This window comes from Pristiophorus japonicus, chromosome 1 (genome assembly GCF_044704955.1).
Source record: "Pristiophorus japonicus isolate sPriJap1 chromosome 1, sPriJap1.hap1, whole genome shotgun sequence".
Taxonomy (NCBI): Eukaryota; Metazoa; Chordata; class Chondrichthyes; family Pristiophoridae; genus Pristiophorus; species Pristiophorus japonicus.
Genome location: NC_091977.1, coordinates 352,894,965 through 352,914,651, shown reverse-complemented (window position 1 = coordinate 352,914,651; position 19,687 = coordinate 352,894,965). Strand labels below are relative to the sequence as shown.

Below are 19,687 nucleotides of genomic sequence, written 5' to 3'. Positions count from 1 at the left end.
TCTTATCCAGCAAAGAGGATAATATCTCGTAAAAAGATTGCTGGCCTGGCTGACTGTTTTTCTGATCTAATGGAGGAGTCAGACACAGTTAGCGATGCAGATGCAAAGTGAAATGTTGGAATGAAAATTATTGACTGTACCAAAAATAAATCACAGGGTTAAAACAAACTTGAATTTCCACTGCTGTTCAAATTCACTTGCAAACATGCGGGAGAAGGGAAGAGAGGGATATGGGGGCAGGGTAGAAAGAATTAATTAGAACATGAGAATCATGTGGAGTACAGACCATGAGCATAGAAAGGTTGGGCCGAATGGCCTGTAGAATTCTATGTAACTTTATTGTAGCTTGTCCTGCCACATTAAGCCCTGACTTAGAATTCTAGCAGAGTATTGTAAATCAGGCAAAATTAAGATGTTAAAAGCAGACACTTAACTCCTTTACCAAATGAGACATTTAAGATTGATGAGCTTATCGCTGAATTTTCTTCAAGAGTGGGATAGTCAAAAGCTGAATGCTGTACTCCAAATCATCATCATAGACAGTCCCTCGGTGTCGAGGATGACTTGCTTCCACTCTAAAAGTGAGTTCTCAGGTGACTGAGGAGTCCAATGCGGGACCTACAGTCTCTGTCATAGGTGGGGCAAACAGTGGTTAAAGGAAAGGGTGGTTGGGGAGCCTGGTTTGACACACGCTCCTTCCGCTGTCTACGCTTGGTTTCGGCTTGTTCTTGGCGATGGGACTCGAGGTGCTCAGCGCACTCCCGGATGCTCTTCCTCCATTTTGGGTGGTCTTGGGCCAGGGATTTCCAGGAGTCGGTGGGGATGTTGCACTTTATCAAGGAGGCTTTGAGGGTGTCCTTGAAGCGTTTCCTCTGCCCACCTGGAGCTCGTTTGCCGTGTCGAAGCTCCGCATAGAGCGCTTGCTTTGGAAGTCTCGTGTCGGGCATGCAGATGTGGCCCGCCCAACAGAGCTGATCGAGCGTCGTCAATGCTTCGTTGGCCTGAGCGAGAACACTAACATTGGTGCATCTGTCCTGCCAATGGATTTGCAGGATCTTGCGGAGGCAGCGTTGGTGGTACGTCTCCAGCGTTTTGAGGTAAAGTCGAACCAGCACTCTATGATTAAGGTAGCATTTCATTGCTTTTATATTCTAAATCTATTGAGAATTCTACCTTTGCTACTGGCTTCATTTCCCCCTCCCTGGCCACTGACTCAGGCTGAAGTGGGCTGTCTGCAATTTCAGCATCCTGTTCAACCCATATTTTCTCCATCACAAATACCACCCAGTTCTAACTCCAACATCGTCTGTACCTCAGCACATCTGCCACTGAAACCCTCATCCAAGCCTTTGTCATGTCTCTAGTAATTCAACATTCTCCTGGCCAGCCTCCCATCCTCCATAAACTTCATCTCACCCAAGACTCTACTGACCTGCTATCCTAGTCCTACACCAAGTCCCACTTGCTCAACCCCAGTCCTTGCTGATCTAGATTGGCTCTCAGTATCTCAACATCCCAAACTTGAAATTCCCATTCGTGTTCAAATCCCTTCATGGCCTCACCGTCCCTCTCTCAGTAACCTTCTCCAGTCCTACATCCTCCCGTTCCTCGGACGTCAGCCACTTGTGCATCCCTCCCTCCTTTCGGCCCACCATTGACAGCTCTGCCTTCTGCAACATTTGGGGCTCTAGAATTCACCCCCAAAGTCCCTCCAACTCCTTGTTCAAGGTCCTCCTTGAAACCCACCTCTTCGACCAAGCTATTATCCCCTTCTTTGGCTCAATGTCCATCTTTTCCTCATTGCTTGGTAGTGTTATGGGATATTTCCTACATTAATGAAGCTATACAAGTACAAATTGTTGTTATCCAATCAGTCTTTCCGACTGCTTTATGCACATGCAAGGAAGCATTTAATGACTTGTGTACCTTGACCCATGAATTACTTTCTTCATCTACCCCATACCACTTCCTCATCTGTCATTTTTGTATTCAAAGTGCACTACTTTACACTTCTTTAAGCTAAATTGCTTCTGCAAGCTTCCTGTCTGCTTTCTTTGCTTACATCCATTTAAACTTTTCTGCTCTGTTCTTCGCAATCCAGTAACCTGATTTCTCTCTATTTAAAAAAAAAAGCTGTCTTTTACTCAGATATTTTGGGGGGCTTCAGATTCTCAGATCACTTCTGTAGATGAGCCCTCTTCCCCATGTCACAGAGGGTGCTGTCATTTGCTCAGTAATCTCGGCCAGTGGTTCTCAAACTATTTTTGGTCGAATACTCTTCAAATAAATTTGCAATTGCAGACCCCCCTCCACCCCCGTCTAAATTATAATACTGTATAATACTCATAATATGAAAGTGTTGCATGTAAAGAGTGTTTTAATAATGTTTTCAAGTAAACATGTACCAATTTAGACACAGTGAGATGAGTATGCCTGCTCATCACTGTGGGTCCACCTGGCAATCTTCGTGTCACTCTCAGCATTCCTCCATATGCGCTCCTCTCCTACGCGAGACAACCAGCCCACTCTGCATTGCTCATGTGGCAGCTGCACTCTGCTCACACCAAGCCCACCTTCTTTCAGCCAGTCTCCTTGGCCTGGCTGCACATGCAAAGTGGTAAACATAACAGCAGCAGTGCCGCTGATGATAGTCTGAGATTAAGCAAATGGTCGTCGGCTGGAGGCAGAGGCTTGGTGCGAGCCAGGAGGTGGGAGCGGAGTGTGGCCGCCACATGTTCTGTAAGGCCTACCCTGCTCTGTACTCATTATTTTGCGGACCTCCGGAAAGCCTCTATGGACCCCACCCACCATCTGCCCCACCTGCGAGAGAGACTGTAGATCCCGCATTGGTATCATCAGTCACCTTAGAACTCATTTAGTGTGGAAACAATTCATCCTCGACTCCGGGGGACTGCCTAAGAAGAAGAAAAATGTCCTAAATAAAAGCACCTGTTTATTAAAATTATACACTAAATTGTTCATTAACAATTCCAGAATCTCACTGTACAAAGAAATTATTACAAAGTTAGGTATATTGCTAAACAGAAATCTGCAAAAGGTTCTAGTTTCTGCCTTGCCTAGGTCTACCTGGAAAATGTCTTTACTGCTGAGATAACAAATAGAAACCCACTGATTCATAGTATTTTAAATGCACTATTCAGTAAATTTAGACCTAAATTAGCAGAGGACTGTGTAAAATATTTTAATGTAGAAATTATTCAAGCAATTCTATTATCTTCTATATTAAAATACAGTACTAAGTCAATAACTGCTGGATATACAAAAATGAAAACTATTTTTAATCCATTAGATCTTCCATGGTTGCTCATATGCAGTCTAGAGCCTGTGTCAAGACATTCTGACGTCCTGCATTAAGGTGTTAGGCAGACACTTAAATCACTGCTGTTGTAACTCACTGAATTCCACAGCCTATTCCGCTTCAGAGAGCATATGTCAAATTGGCACAGTGCAAGCTAGAAGCTGAAGTCCAAGCTGCTTGAGAGTCAGAGGCTACAACTGGCAGTCTAGCTGATGTCTGGCAGTCAAGTTTAAGGCTAGTTGGAGTCCAGGTACCTGATAGGGAACCTTGCAATTTGGCTTGTTTATTTCTATTGTACAAAGTAAGGTAAACTTGGATTTGTGGCATTTATACTTTTAAGAGGATAGAAATTTTATTTTAAAGACAATATAAGCGAGTGGGGGAGAAACCATTGCTGTGGCTGTATCGTGGGAGAATGCTTTTTGCTGCAATGTGATTAGGCAGTTTTTTGCTGTGATTGGGGACTTTTTGAGGAATGTGATTGGAGAGAAAATTTAAATTTGGGAGAAAGGTTTGTGCAAAATGATTCATGAATAACAAATGATAAATAAGAAAAACACAAACCTAATGAAGAAAAAGAAAAGGTACTTAAGCAAGGAGGAAGAAAAGACATTTAGCCAAATGAGGAAAAAGAAAAATAACTTACATTCACAACAGACACTACAATCACTAAAGACACATTTTATTATTTAGACTTACATAGACCCAACAGCATTCTTATAAAACCAGAGTAAATGCAATACAAACAATCTTTCTATTAAAATGCCTTGCACCAGAAGTCCTTTGGTGCAAGTAAAAGAATCAGTGCCATCATTAGTTAACAGGATATCACAAATGAAATTTGTAGTTAAATACAACTGCCAACTAAAGATAGCATAAGCTGGCAGTAACCGGTGAACATTTTAAAAAACGACCTTCAACTAAATCGTGAAGGAGGACGGGCCACCAGGTGTCCCTTTACAACCCTAGTAGGCAGTGACGACCAAGGGTCTGAAATTCGATCAGGCCCACTGCTGAACTGGGATGCATCGCCCTATGGAGAATTGCAAAATGCAATACAACTGGCTTCACCGGGATTCCACTCCATGTTTTCTCCTCTTCCTTTTTCCAGTGCTGCCCCTCTCCCCACCTCCCCTCGACATCAAGATTGCATATTCGGGGGAGGTCTTGGGCTACCCCAGGAATTCCATCCATTATGTCCTCCATAGGCTTCAGTTCTACTCGCACCCAAGAGGCCAACCTGCAGTGGCAGAGCAGACCCTCAGGAATTTCAGGCCCATACCTTTTTCTATACTGCATGGTTGTCCCAAGAATGTACATTGTATCGTACAAGATTTTACTGTGAACAACTTTTACCCCCCCGAGAAATGTTGGGCAGGCAAAAAAAGCAGATAGAGTATGATGTGCAACAGGGTCCTGCTAATTTAGAAGATCTCTTGAAAAGATATGTTTACATAGAATAACTGTTAGTTGGGGGTGGGGGGTGGGGCACAAATTGATTTTAAGCAGTCTCAAAAAAAGCAAGGAGTGTCAGTTTGGAGAAACCAGTAGCTGCCAATATAGATTAGCTAAACATATGGAATGAGGCTCATATTCAGTTTGTATATGTAGATTATACAATATTAATAGAGTTTTGGTTACTTGCTTGGTGAACTGCAGTTTGGCAAAAAAAGAGGGCAGAAGTCATCTGTCTTGCTTCACATTCAGTCTTTTCTTCTTTAAAATGATTGATCTACTGGGCTGCTTAGATAGTTCACCATATAATTTAGTCTGAAATTGAAGGAGAGTTCAGAGACCGCCCACTAGCCGGGCTGTTTGTAAAAGTAAACAGGTCTTTTTCTTTGTCTTTCCCATCATGTTTGTGTTTATGCTTATGCTTGTGTTTATGCTTTTTCTTCTTTTTCTTGTGTTCATGATGGTGGTGATGGTGGTGTTCCCCATGTCTCGATGAGCTGGACTCTTTGCCAACTGAAGGAAGTGGGGTAGCTGGCATGGAAATCATGGCAGTTTCTATGGCTGGTGTTTCTTTTCCTATGAAAACAGCACACAATGATACTTTAAAAAAACCACACTGCTTCCCATTTATGTGCATCGCACACACACATAGTATATACTATAAAGACCAGTTGCTCAAGATTTTGTTCCAAAGACAGCTGATATTGAAATAAAACACAAATACAATTTGAATGAGCAGAGAGCTTCATTCAGCAAAAGTGGTATTATTGAGCAATCCATTGAATCCATATTTAATTAGCAGTCGCACCTTTTTTAAAAATTCGTGTCATGTTTTTTCCTTATTCCTTTCCTGACAGTTTTAACTTTTTGCTGGGATTCAGTGCCACAAGCACCAGTCCAGTTTCTTACTGAAGTGACCATTATACATGTGTAGCTCGACATCGAGTGAACTGCTCATTCAGTAAAGACAATAAAATACGCAGTCACACACAATCAGCTTACTGTAACTCTGAGCACTACTTGGTCCCCTTTTCCACATTTAATGCATCAACTTCCTCCAATTTCTCTTACCTGGAGTGGATGGCCGTTCAAGTATGTTCAGCTGGTGATAAATAAAAGCTTGACTATCATGAACAGAATCCATGTCAATCTCTTCATCTTCTTGAGAATTAGAAAACTAAAATAAAATAAAATAAAAATTATAGTACCAAGATTTCCCCCCCCCCCCCCATTATGCAGAAATATCAACCTGCATTTTTACTATGTTGGGATTTAAGTACATATTTTGTTGTACTGATCTGTTCAGCTTACACAAACAAACCAATTAAGGTGACTTCTACTTCATCCTTACCTTCGCTGATCCTTCCTATAGGCCAGTTAGCTAGACATCAGTAGTAGGGAAAAAGCCAATAGGGGCGTGGTAACAGGGCACTTAGAAAATAATAGTATGATTACACAGTGTCAACACTTTTATGCAAAGGAAACGGTGTTTGATAAATCTATCAAGAGATTTTTGAGTCTGTAACTAGCAGGGTAGATAAAGGCGAACAGTGGGTGCAGTATATTTGGATTTTCAAAAGGCATTCGATCAGGTGTCACACAAGAGGTTGTTATACAAGATTAGGGCTCTTGGAATTGGGGGTAATGTATTAGCATGGATAGAGGATTGGTTAACGAACAGAAAAAAGAGAGAGTAGGAATAAACGGGACATTTTCGGGTTGCCAGGTTGTAACTAGTGAAGTGCCGCAAGCATCAATGCTTGGGCCTCAGCTGTTTCCAATCTATATCAAGGACATAGATGAGGAGACTGAGTGCAATGTATCCAAGTTTGCTGACGACACAAAGCTAGGTGGGGAAAGTAAGCTGCGAAGGAGACACAAAGAGGCATTCTTAACAGACTATTACCTCTGTGACACCTTGGTCCACTCTACTATCACCAATACCTGCTCCATTTCTCAAAGGCACTTTCCCATGCAACAACTGCCTTTTTACCTGCTCCCCTTGCCACTGTCCAGAGCCCCCAAACATTGCTTCCAGGTGAAGCACCAATTTGTACTTCTTCCAAACTTTGTATACTGTATTCTCTGCTCACAATCAGTTCTCCCCTACATTGGGTGATCGCTTTGCTGAACACCTTGTTCAGTCCGCAAGCGTGACCCTGAGCTTGCGATCACTTGCCACTTGAATTCTTCATCCCACTCTGACCTTGGTCTCCAACACTGTTCCAATGAAGCTCAACGCAAGCTTGAGGAACAGCGTCTCATCTTTCTACTAGCCACTTTACAACCTTCCCGCCTCAACATTGGTGCAGTCATCCTCAACATTAATGGAGGATGGCAGCACCAGAGCCACTGGGAGTGGAGATTGTCTGGGCTGGTACTTGGGGTGGGGAACCCCGATTGGTACACAGCCGGTGGGGTGGTCTGCACTTCCTGGGGTCTACCTGCCTTTCTTCCACCACAGTCCTGAGCCATGTGCACCTTTTCCTCGGTCAGATTTTCCATGCTTCCCGTCCCCATTTGCTATTCTGCTGTAACCATTTACACCTCCTCTGAACCCATCTTTCTCATGATCATCTCCTTTTGCCTTGCACCATCACCACTTGTCATTTAAGCACTCCTGCCCTCCACCCTCAACCTCTTTCTTTTGTTCCTTTCCTACCCCCTTTTTCATTGCTCTGTACTTGCTCAAAAGCTGCTCATCTCTAACATCTTTCAGTTTTGATACAAGGCCATCGATCTGAAAGGTTACCTGTTTCTCTCTCCAGATACTGCCTGGTCTGCATAATGTTTCCAATAATTTCAGTTTTTATTTTAATTAAGGTGAAGAGATGCTCTATTTTCCAGAAACTGCATTTGTAATCAATTTAAAAGAACCTCCTTACTTTGATTTTAAGTTTAACTTTGTTGTTATCTTCATCCTTCTCCAGAATTTGGCCAGGTTCCAGTGGGGAACCAAGTGGGGTCTCAGCTTTTCTCTTTACACCCTGCTGAACTCCAGACCCGGTGGATACAGAGTCCTTGGCAAGATGCTCCTCTTCCTGGGAAAGAAAGAACTTGCATTTATATAGCACCTTTGACAACCTCAGGATGTTCCAAAGTGCTTCACAGCCAATTAAGTATTTTTGAAGTGTAGTCACCTCTATAATTTAGCGAAACATAGCAGCCAATCTGCACACAGCAGGGTGTCACAAACAACAAGAAGATAAATGACCACTAATCGGTTTTAAGTGGTGGTGGTTGATGGATAAATATTGTCATGGGATCTTTTACATTCACCCAAGGAGGGGTGGGGGGCGATGCAGACATCTTATCTGAAAGATGGCACAGCAGACAATGTAGGATTCCATCAATACTGCATTGAGTTGTCAGCCTAGATTATGTGCTCAAGTCTCTGGAATGGGGCTTGAATCCACAACGTTCTGATTTGGAAGTGGAGAGCTACTACTAAGCCAAGGTGTAAAACCAAGAAAAATAAAACAGCTGTGAATCTCATTACCACTTTATAAACCTGCTCCTATACAATAAAGAAGGAAGAACTTCCTTTCCCAACCTCAGGACATCTCAAAACGGTTTATAACCAATGAAATTATAGACTTTTTCCTTCATGGTAAAACAATTTTGCTCTGCAATTTCCTGGAACTGTGAGCTGATCGTGGTAAAGGAAACAGGGCATTTGGGAACAACAGACTATCTCCTTAACCAGAAATTTAAGGATCAAGAAAGAAACAGGAATGATGGAGAAAGAAATAGGGCAAATTAAAGTCAAATCAGGTAGAAAAAGAAAAAGAAATGGAGAGGAAAAGAAAGATTGGATTAAGAGAATGAGAAAGGAAAAGCATTACAAAAATTTCCAACAATAATTTACTACCTGCATGAATGACACTCCATAGCTTCAATTGTTCTCTTTCTGGGCCGAAGTGGTTGAGTGGGAATGCAGGAACATAAATCTTGTCATTAAAAAGGTACTTATTCTGTTAAGTACTAGCCCTAACTCTGTGGCGAGTTTAATTAACAATTAATGTGTAAATTCAGCAATTTCTTGAAACTTACGTGGCGTTTGAGGGCGATCTGCCATTATCACGAGACTAACTGAGGAGTGGCGTGAATCATCCAGCAACTTGTGGTGATTCGCAGTTCATGGGATATCGCTTCCTTGCCTCACATTAATAACGGTGTGACAGGACTGTTCAATCTATGATGCCACCATCTAGAAGCACGTCTGAGTCTTTGGCCAGCCCGTGGACCACAAGGAGTGGGTGCAGATGTTGCTTTCTTTCCAGAGAGTGGCAAGGCTCAGAGGGAAAAGTTTGTGCCATTATGTGCAATGATGAAAGGCAGCAAAGATAATTTAAGGGTACTGGTCACTGGAAAGAATCCAAGCCATTCAAAATAAATTGAAATCCAAAGCTTGCTGGAACTACAGAGAATCTGAGCCATGTCAAACATTTTAATGAAATAAATAAACTCAAAAATAATCTTCAGTTTTGTAACTGATCCGATACAGTTAAAAATGACACCATATATGACACCACTATATTCAGAACTAATTCAACTGATGAACAGCAAAATAATTGTTTTGCGATTGTGAAAGCAGAGAATTGGTGGCAACAGAAAGGGAAACAAAAAACTACGGGTAAACCCGAGAAATGGGCAAAGCTCATAAAGGGGTAATGTTTGCAGATGATTTATTTTTTCTTCCATGTTGGAAGAAGCACCTACTTGCCTGTGAAGCCACTATTCAGAATTAATGTTTCATCTGATCAATATTCTTTAGAAAATCTGACAAAAAAGGCACAACCTCCACTGTGAATGTACAGAAGACAAGTGACTTGAATTAAAAGTGGTTTCTGTAGGAGAATGCACACATTTGTAGTATTTTGTTTCAGAATATCAACATTTAGAAAACAGATAAGGTAAAGTTTAAATTGTTTTTTAAAGCTACATAATAATCTAACAGAATGGTTCAGAGGTTAACTCCCTTTATGAAAGGTTATTAAATGAGGAATGCATTAGGGAATTCATAATTGAGAAAATGTAAAGAATGCAAATGTGGAATCAGAATTAGAGGGAAAAAAAAGTGCTTTTGTGCACGTTTCTCAAAGCAAAACCAGATTAAATACATGGATTACCACTACTTCCTCACACTATTTTTTTAAATAAATCAATTATGAACAATTGAACCATTTGCAACAGACTGCTATTATTCAGTGAGTAATCATTACCCCTCAAACTAATGCTGAACAGATGCCAACTACTGCAAGTGGTCCACCTTCTGACCAGATCCTCTTGAATTTGAGGATCAGGGTCACCTAATCATGGTTTCCTGCATCTGTGGGAGTTTCCTTAATTCTCAGAATTTTGAATGAAACATCATGTAAAAAGAAGTTTTGTTTTTCTGGAGTGAGGGAATGAAATGGTTGAATAAGCTGCATTTAAAATGTGCCTGCTGCTACCTGATTATGGAATGGAGGTATTAATGCAGGAAGCTCACAAGAAATATCTAATTTTGATCATTTATCTGCATACCTGCATCAACAACGTGCCTTAATATAGTGCCTTTAACGTAGTAAAATATACCAAAAGTGCTTCAAGGGAGCTTCATCAGATAAAATTTGACATCGAGCCATGTAAGATGGTATTAGGACAGGCGACCGAAAGCTTGGTCAAAGAGGAAGGATTTAAGAAGCGTATTAAAAAGAGGAGAGAGAGATGGAGGAGTTTAGGGAGGGAAATCCAGAGTTTAGGGCCTAGGCAGCTGAAGGCACGGCCTATGGTGTTCCGATGGAAATTGGGGATGCACAAGAGACCAGAATTGGAGAAGCACAGTGATCTCGGAGGGCTGTAGGAGCTTAGAGATAGGGAGGGACGAGGCCTTGGAGGGATGAAAATTTCAAATTCGAGACATTGCTGGACCATGAGCCAATGTAGGTTGGGGAACACATGAGTAATGGGTAAATGGGACTTGAGAGTTGAATTATCAAAATGAATTGAGAGAAAATACTGTTGCTTGCTTACATTAATCTGGAAGCCAGACATTAGCCCATGTATGTTTGCATTGCCTATGGTCTCTTGACCACTTGCTCCCGTCTCAGGAATAATAATAGGATTCAGCACAGTCTTCTTTTCCTTCAAGTTGAGGACGAGACCTAGCTCAGGTAGTGGAAGGCAAGAAGGTCTGCTGAGGCCAAACAAGGTATAGTATACATCCACAGCATCACAGCGAAGTCTCCAGTCATGGGAAGTTCCTTTAATTAAATTAAAAGAAAATGCTGATGCTTTCCATTATCTACAACACTGATTTTCAAGACAAGCATTAAATTTATTTTAAATAATCTCACGAGACACAGAAACTTAAAATAATGACAGCAAGATGTGCACTGTAGTACTAATGTGGAACCTATTTTGTGGAGAAAACAGATTAGATCCCACCTGCTGCTGAGTTGCTGATCTCAGCTAGACTGTTGTGTGACAAAAGAGAGCTTTGGGACTTGAGAGTTGAATTAGCGGAGGCAAGTCTTGTCACTTGCCTCCGAGCAGCTGCTTGAAGACCAGCACTCTTGACTATAGGAGGGGCATAGACCAGGGAGTAAACAGTTCACAGGAAAAATATACCCAAATAAATGTGGAAGAGAAGAAATCTAGAATTTTTATGTAATTACAAACATTAAAATGGAAATTTTGCCAGGCCAGAAGTTTAGCAATTCACTGAATATTTCCTTAAAATTCAGCTTAACCTAGAAAGATCCAAATTGGATTGATACAGATCAGTTTAAATAATCTTAAAGAACATCTCTGTTAAATCATATGATAAAAGAAAAAGGACCAAAAAATGCAGCTCAATGGGGTATAATTTGTTTTTGTACAGCTGTTAAGAGACATTCTATGAAAAAGCTGCTTGGTATGTTATATACTATTAGTAATATACTAATGAGCAGGTTGTCAAGAAAGTTTAGATTGTACAACTGACTTAAGGTATAGCATCATAATGAATGTCACCTTTGTCTAACAGTTCAAAGTCATTACTATGGGGACGCCCAAGTGTCTGGAGTTGTGGCATGGAGCCTGACCTACACACAAAACCCATGAAGAGGAATGAAGCAATTGCTTCACTGCCAAACTCCTTACACAATATACCCTTCACGGACCTCTACAAACAGCTGGACCTGGAACTTAAAACACATCTAGAACTAGGGGGCACAGACTCAAGATAAGGAGTTGGCCATTTAAGACAGAGATGAGGAGGGATTTCTTCACTCAGAGGGTTGTGAATCTTTGGCATTCTCTGTCCCAGAGGGCGGTGGATGCTGAGTCTCTGAATATATTCAAGGCTGAGACTGACAGATTGGGGAATCAAGGGATATGGAGATCGGGCGGGAAAGTGGAGTTGAGGTCGATGATCAGCCATGTTCTTATTGAATGGCGGAGCAGGTTTGAGGGGCCGTATAGCCGACTCCTGCTCCTATTTCTTATGTTCTTATGCCTCACTAATTTCAACATCAGAAGACCTATGCTCTTCCTCAGCAGAAAGTCACAGGCGTACACAGTAGGACATAAGCCAATCAGCACCTTTCCTAAAGTCAGCACCCACAGCAGTGTTCAAAATCGGACAGCCACCAATTAAGATTCCAATATTTCCTCCTGTAAGCTTTGTGCGACTTATAAATTGTACACAGACATCACAATGATTGGTTTGTACAATAATTCTGAAATGTGTAATAATTTTCCTTTTCTGGAATCTCTCCCTGACTCAAGTTACCTATACTTCGAAGTCCTTCTAATATGAAGCCAGTCTGGATCCAAGGCCAGTTTGTGAAACATTCTTCAGACAGCTATTGCTCTGGAAAGCAGCGGTGGTGGTGGTGGGGGGAGGTGAGATGCTAAATCAGTAGGCTAGCTACAAACAGAAGATTCAATGAAACAAGAAATCAACAGTGGAGAGCAGGTGATTTCCTTCCCTTCAGTATGGGAGATGCTGTATAATCTGAGGACACTTTTCCACGGTAGTACAGCTAAGATTGTTGATGCATCATGTGTGGAATTATAGATATGAACCCACATGCTACGACTCTTCAAGTGCACTAGTACAAAACCTCGAGTGTTCTTGAATTACGCAATATTTTACAAACACACTGAAATGTTTTCAGTGAATATCACAGTTAGTTGATTATTATGCAGAATAGTGCGATAGTAAATATGAATGTATAATAGTAAATGTGATTTTTCTTTTTTTTAAGTTACCTTTCTTCATAACTATAGGAAAGTATTGAAGTTCAAAAGAAATGAAGTACTAGAGCATTATACTTTGAGTCGAGATGTATAGTTCTCACCATGTTGCATTGAAAAAAAAATCTACAAATAATTTAGCTTCTTTTCCGGAGATAGGCTTGCATTTTTAATATTCAAAAATGTATGCATCGAACTTATCAAGCCAATAAGCTAATTGTGTTTCATATTTTAAGCATTCACATTTCAGTCCTCTATTTATGTGACAGTACTTTACTAATTATTAAATTTCCGAGCAAACGCCTAATGCTATTTCTCAATAAACCCCCAGTTACAGTTCAATTATTAATCACCTTGTGTAAATGTTCAATGTCAAGGACTTAAAGCACACTGGCAGCTAATGTCCACAATGATCGATCCTGCTAACCCAAAGTAGAGTACAAATATCTACAAGTTAAAATTATATATTGTACTGTAGATATAAACTATGGGCTCAATTTTCCCCAGTGATTTGCGCTATTTTTTTGGAGCAGGCTGCTCTTTTTGGCCCAAATTGAAAAACCACAGTTTCCCCAATCAATTTGCACCAGTGTAAGTCAGTTAGTTATAATTTTTTTAGGTTAGTTTTTTTTTTCAACTAAAGGGGGCGTAATCAGCCATCTACGTCAATTAGGGAAGTTTGGCCAGCTGAGAGTTACTCCAGTTCTGCTTAGGCCAGCGTATGTGGCCTCTGCTGAAAAACCTTACTCGAATTAAGGAAATTGGCGGTGAGGAAATCGGCGCAGCAGTTGCCCAAACACACTAAAAGAATTGAAAAACACATAGCAACAACTTGCCTCCAACCCCACCCGAAGGCTGTCCAGTCCCCGGTTGTCACACACAGGAAGGCTGTCCAGTCCCATTCTCAGTCCCCGGTTCACTGAGAGAGAGAGAGAGAGAGAGAGAGAGAAATAGGACCGGACCAGCAAGCCCTTTGAGCGGGGTTGGAGCTAAGTTGCTGCTTTGTGTTTTTCAATTCTTTCAGTGTGTTGGGAGCTGGCTGTATGCTTCAGCTCGTATTGTGTCCCTGGTTACCATGACAGCCTGATCTTTTTGGGGCAGATCAAGGCCCCATCCCCAAAACTAAAGGTCGGGTTAGGCCACACCAAAATGAATAAATCCAACGGGGAAACTTAGAATCTTTTGTTTTGGCGTTCTTGTGCCTCCAAAAAATCAGGTGTAACTCTCTTCAAGTAGGCCAAAAAAATGGCTTTGGGGAAAATTGTGCCCTATAAATTTGGAGGTAATTAAAAATAATTACAAAGGTTTTAGATATTTATAAATTGCTTAAGCTTCACTTTCATAGTCTATGGGCCTGAGTTTGGTCAAACCCAAGTTCTGCCCATTTACTGTTGAAAAGACAGCTAAGATCCCGAGGGTACTTTGGGCGGAAGTTTAGTGGAAAATGGAAAAAATGGGTGTTAGACGCTGATTCTGGGCGGCAGATCAGATTCTGGCCAGCAAATGCGATCCTTGGCAAAGTAACACCGCGGCTAGAGTCGAGCCCGGGGAGGGGGAGGAAAAAAATCTTCAAATGAAAAACAAACCGTAACAAATCCTTCAGAGGATCCTATCCAACAAAATCGCCACAAAAAAATAAAGCAAACCCTTTCACTAACCTTTTTTTGCATGTCTTCATACCTACCATTCAGGTAAGACCTGCCTTCATGCAACGGTCTTTTCTGCTGCTGGAGCGGAGGACTGCCCGGACCAATCTCGGGAGGGAGTGGGCGGGAGGACTTCTGTTGGCGTTGCACGCCAGCGGATGCTCCCCAGCAGTCTTCTCTCCCCACCGGTGTAAGGGCCTCACCAAACTTGTTTGGATGGGAGAGCGCCGAAAAAACAGTGAGACTGCTGAGAAAATTCAGCGGAAGCCGGCGGTAGGTTCACCAAATTCGGGCCTTATGTCTCCTGAAGCCCATCTATTAGCTATATTTTTTTGTTAGAAATTGATATCCAGTGTAACAAATAATACACACTTTGCAGAAATACAAGGTAGCTGAAAGATCATAGATAATAGGATGAGCATAAAGGTTAGAGACAGGATGGGGAAAGGCTGTGTAGGGATTTGGAGGATGGGGAGCCAATGCAGCTCAGTGAAAACAGGATAATGGACAGTCAGAGACAGGGCGGATACGGATGGGTGGCTGAGTTTTGAACAATTTGAAATTTATTGAAGACGGAAATGGAAAGGCAGCAAGTAGGACATTGGGAAAAATTGGGTCTAGTGACGACATCTGGAAGGGGACTTAGGCAGGAGCATAGTCAAGGGATATTGCAGAGATGGAAATAAACTGTTTTGTTGAGGAGCATGGCATAGGGGTTGAAGCTCAGCTCGGGGTTGAACAGGTTGCACAGTTTTGCATGATCTGGTTCAGCCTGAGCAAGAAGGAATGGAATGTGAGAAAGAAGCAGAGTTTATAATGGAGGCCAACAATGGCTTTGGTCTTCCAAATAGACCGGATTCATCTATGACCCTCCGAGATATCTGCGCTCATCAATTCTGACTTCTTGAGCATCCTGATTTTAATTGCTCAACCATTGGTGGCTGTGCCTTCAGCTGCCTTGGCCTTAAGCTGTGGAATTCCTTCCCTAAACCTATCCCCCTTGCTTTCATCCTTTAAGACACTCCTTAAAACCTACCTCTTTGACCAAGCTTTTGGTCATCTGCCCTAATATCTATCTCATGTGGCTCAGTATCAAATTTTGTTTCCAATCACTCCTGTATAGCACCTTGGGACGTTTTACTACGTTAAAGGCAGTTATTTTTGATATCAGAGTCAGTAGAATTGTGGAAGGTAGGTAGAGTGAGGTGTTGTCAGCATACATATGACAACTGACCCCCATGTCTGTGAATATCACAAAAGGCCGGCATGTAGAGAAAGAGACTTAAGCATAGATCGTCTGAGGACTCGAGAGGTAATGGCCTTTTCTTATTTATTTATAAGTCAAATAAATTAACAATCTGGATGTTTGCCCATCAATTCACTCACTCTAAAGTGCACACGTCACAAAGGGTCTTTGCTATTGCAATTTTTAAGAGAATATTAAGCTGGTTTATGTTGGTTGTTTCTTTATGATTTATTATATTAATGATAGTAATGCAAAAAAAATGATTGGCAACATGGGGATTCAAAGCAGTTGATAACAATGCATTACAAACATCATAGGGACTAAATTGGATAGCCTCTGAAAATAAGCATGGCCATCTTCTAACACCTGCACCACTAGCCTCAGCCACTATTCAAATTACCACACCATGAAAGGGAAATCATGCTTGACAAATCTTCAAGAATTTTTTGAGGATTTAACTAGTAGAGTGGACAAGGGAGAATCAGTGGATGTGGTGTATTTGGACTTTCAAAAGGCTTTTGACAAGGTTCCACACAAGAGATTAGTGTGCAAATTTAAAGCACATGGTATTGGGGGTAATGTACTGGCGTGGATAGAGAACTGATTGGCAGACAGGAAGCAAAGAGTGGGAATAAATGGATCCTTTTCAGAATGACAGGCAATGACTAGTGGGGTGCCGCAGGGTTCAGTGCTGGGACCCCAGCTATTTACAATATGCATTAATGATTTAGACGAAGGAATTGAATGTAATATCTCCAAGTTTGCAGATGACACTAAGCTGGGTGGCAGTGAGAGCTGTGAGATGGATGCTAGGAGGCTGCAGGGGGACTTGGACATGTTAGATGAATGGGCAAATGCATGGCAGATGCAGTATAATTTGGATAAGTGTGAGGTTATCCACTTTGGTGGCAAAAACAGGAAGGCAGATTATGATCTGAATGGTGACAGATTATTAAAAGGTAAGATGCAACGAGACCTGGGTGTCATGGTACATCAGTCATTGAAGGTAGGCATGCAGGTACAGCAGGCAGTAAAGAAAGCTAATGGCATGCTGGCCTTCATAGCAAGGGGATTTGAGTATAGGAGCGAGGTCTTACTGCAGCTGTACAGGGCCTTGGTGAGACCACACCTTGAGTGTTGTGCGCCGTTTTGGTCTCCTAACCTGAGGAAGGACATTCTTGCTATTGAGGAAAGTTCACCAGACTGATTCCCAGGATGGCAGGACTGACATATGAAGAAAGACTGGATCGACTAGGCTTATACTCACTATAATTTAGAAGAATGAGAGGAGATCTCATAGAAACATATAAAATTCTGACAGGATTGGACAGGTTAGATTCAGGAAGAATGTTCCCGATGTTGGGGAAGTCCAGAGCCAGGAGTCACAGTCTAAGGATAAGAGGTAAGCTATTTAGGACCGAGATGAGGAGAAACTTCTTCACTCAGAGAATTGTGAACTTATGGAATTCTCTACCACAGAAAGTTGTTGAGGCCAGTTCATTAGATATATTCAAAAGGGAGTTAGATGTGGCCCTTATCGCTAAAGGGATCAAGGGGTATGGAGAGAAAGCAGGAATGGGGTACTGAAGTTGCATGATCAGCCATCATATTGAATGGTGGTGCAGGCTCGAAGGGCCGAATGGCCTACTCCTGCACCTATTTTCTATGTTTCTATCACTCACCTACCAGCAGGACTCTCATTCAACATGCATATGCTCCATCTCACACATTTAGCACTGTTGCAAGTCTCACACCCACATCTTGGCTCGTAAATACTGCCAGCTATTCAACCATGACTGCCACATCACCAAAACAGATTGAACAACACTGACACACTTCTTTCTCTCTTACAGGAGAAAGTGGCGCACAACCAAAGGCAGCAGGAACTAACCGGAGGGAAGGAGCGCACCTGCATGCTCTAACCCCCATGGAGGAGATGGTGCTTGTTGTGTATCTGTAAAGCATGCACTCTCATGTTCCGCCACCAGGGAGCGCATCCCCTGAAGTCCCAAGGGATTCCAGCATCCCTTGGGAGCACTGTATAGAAGCCGGCCCCTAAGGCTGTTCCTCACTCTGGAGTGTCTTAATAAAGACTGAGGTCACTGTTACTTTAACCTCCCTGTGAGCAGTCTCATCTGTTAGAGGAACACAACAACTGGCGACGAGTATACAAATCCAACGCAAAGATGCAGCAAACTGTGGGCATCCTGGAGAAGTTCTCGGAGGGTGAGGACTGGGAAGCCCATGCCGAACAGCTAGACCAGTACTTTGTAGCCAACGAGCTGGACGGAGAAGGAAGTGCTGCAAAAAGGAGAGTGGTCCTCCTCACGGTCTGCAGGGCACCGACCTGCAGCCTCATGAAGAATCTTCTGGCTCCGGTGAAACCCACAGATAAGTCGTATAAGGAGCTGTGTACACTGGTTCGGGAGCATCTTAACCCGAGGGAGAGCGTGCTGATGGCGAGGTATCGGTTCTACACGTGCCAGCGATCTGAAGGTCAAGAAGTGGCGAGCTACGTTACCGAGCTAAGGCGATTTGCAGGACAATGTGAGTTTGATGGCTACCTGGAGCAAATTGCTGAGAGACTTTTTTGTACTGGGCATTGGCCACGAGACCATCCTACGAAAACTTTTGATTTTAGAGACACCGACCCTCAGTAAGGCCATTGCAATAGCACAGGCGTTTATGTCCACCAGTGATGACACCAAACAAATCTCGTAGCACACAAGTACTAGCAATGTTCATAAATTAACTGGAACTGTGTTTGCGAGCAGAAATGTACAGGGCAGAAACCACGAGTCTGCAACCGCCAGCAGGCCTCAGGTGACCCAGATGATTCAGAGTCCGCAGCAAAGGATGAATGCAAGGAAATTCACACATTGTTGGCGTTGTGGAGGCTTCCATTCAGCCTATTCATGCCTCATCAAAGGGTATTTTTGCAAGAGCTGTGGAACAATGGGGCACCTCCAACGAGCTTGCAGACGAGCTGCAAGCTCTGCAAAACCTGCTAACCACTGCGTGGCAGAGGAAGATCGGTCGGTCCATGGTGGATCAAAGCAATTTTGAGCCTGAGAGAGAGGAGGCAGATGCTGAAGTACATGGGATGCACACATTTGACGAAATGTCCATCTATAATGCTAAACGTAAAATTGAATAGCTTACCTGTAGCCATGGAACTGGACACTGGCGCGAGCCAATGCATCATGAGTAAAAAGATGTTTGAGAGACTGTGGTGCAACAAGGCACTCAGACCAGCCCTGAACCCCATCCACACAAAACTGAGAACGTATACCAAAGAGCTTATCACTGTCCTGGGCAGCGTCATGGTCAAGGTCACTTACGAGGGCGCGGTGCAGGAACTGCCACTCTGGATTGTCCCGGGCGACGGCCCCACACTGCTTGGAAGGAGCTGGCTGGGCAAAATCCGCTGAAACTGGGGTGACATCCGAGCGCTATCACATGTCGATGAGGCCTCATGTACACAGGTTCTTAACAAATTTCCTTCCCTTTTTGAGCCAGGCATTGGAAACTTTTCCAGGGCGAAGGTGCGGATCCACTTGGTCCCAGAGGCAGGACTCATTCACCACAAGGCGCGAGTGGTACCTCACATGATGAGGGAGAGAGTGGAAATCTAGCTGGACAGGCTACAACGCGAGGGCATCATCTCCCCAGTGGAATTCAGCGAGTGGGCCAGCCCAATTGTTCCAGTGCTCAAAAGTGATGGCACGGTCAGGATTTGCGGCGATTATAAAGTAACTATTAAACGTTTCTCGCTACAGGACCAATACCCTAAGG

The 19,687-nt window shown here is 42.7% G+C and overlaps 1 protein-coding gene across 6 annotated transcripts in view; it reads right to left on the bottom strand.

Moving 5' to 3' along the window:
- Positions 1-3,984: 3,984 nt before the first annotated feature.
- The window catches only part of taf2 (TAF2 RNA polymerase II, TATA box binding protein (TBP)-associated factor), a 160,599-nt gene continuing 144,896 nt past the window's right edge, over positions 3,985-19,687 (bottom strand). For 4 of the 6 annotated variants that reach the window (XM_070890558.1, XM_070890553.1, XM_070890564.1 and 1 more), the window contains 4 exons: positions 10,793-11,022; positions 7,660-7,815; positions 5,846-5,951; positions 3,985-5,350 (listed from right to left, as the gene is read on the bottom strand). In XM_070890558.1, the coding sequence (XP_070746659.1) occupies positions 5,085-5,350; positions 5,846-5,951; positions 7,660-7,815; positions 10,793-11,022 (758 nt within the window). In that variant the 3' untranslated portion in view covers positions 3,985-5,084. The remainder of the gene's footprint in view (positions 5,351-5,845; positions 5,952-7,659; positions 7,816-10,792; positions 11,023-19,687) is intronic. The other 2 variants (XM_070890569.1, XM_070890568.1) reach the window with 1 other exon arrangement.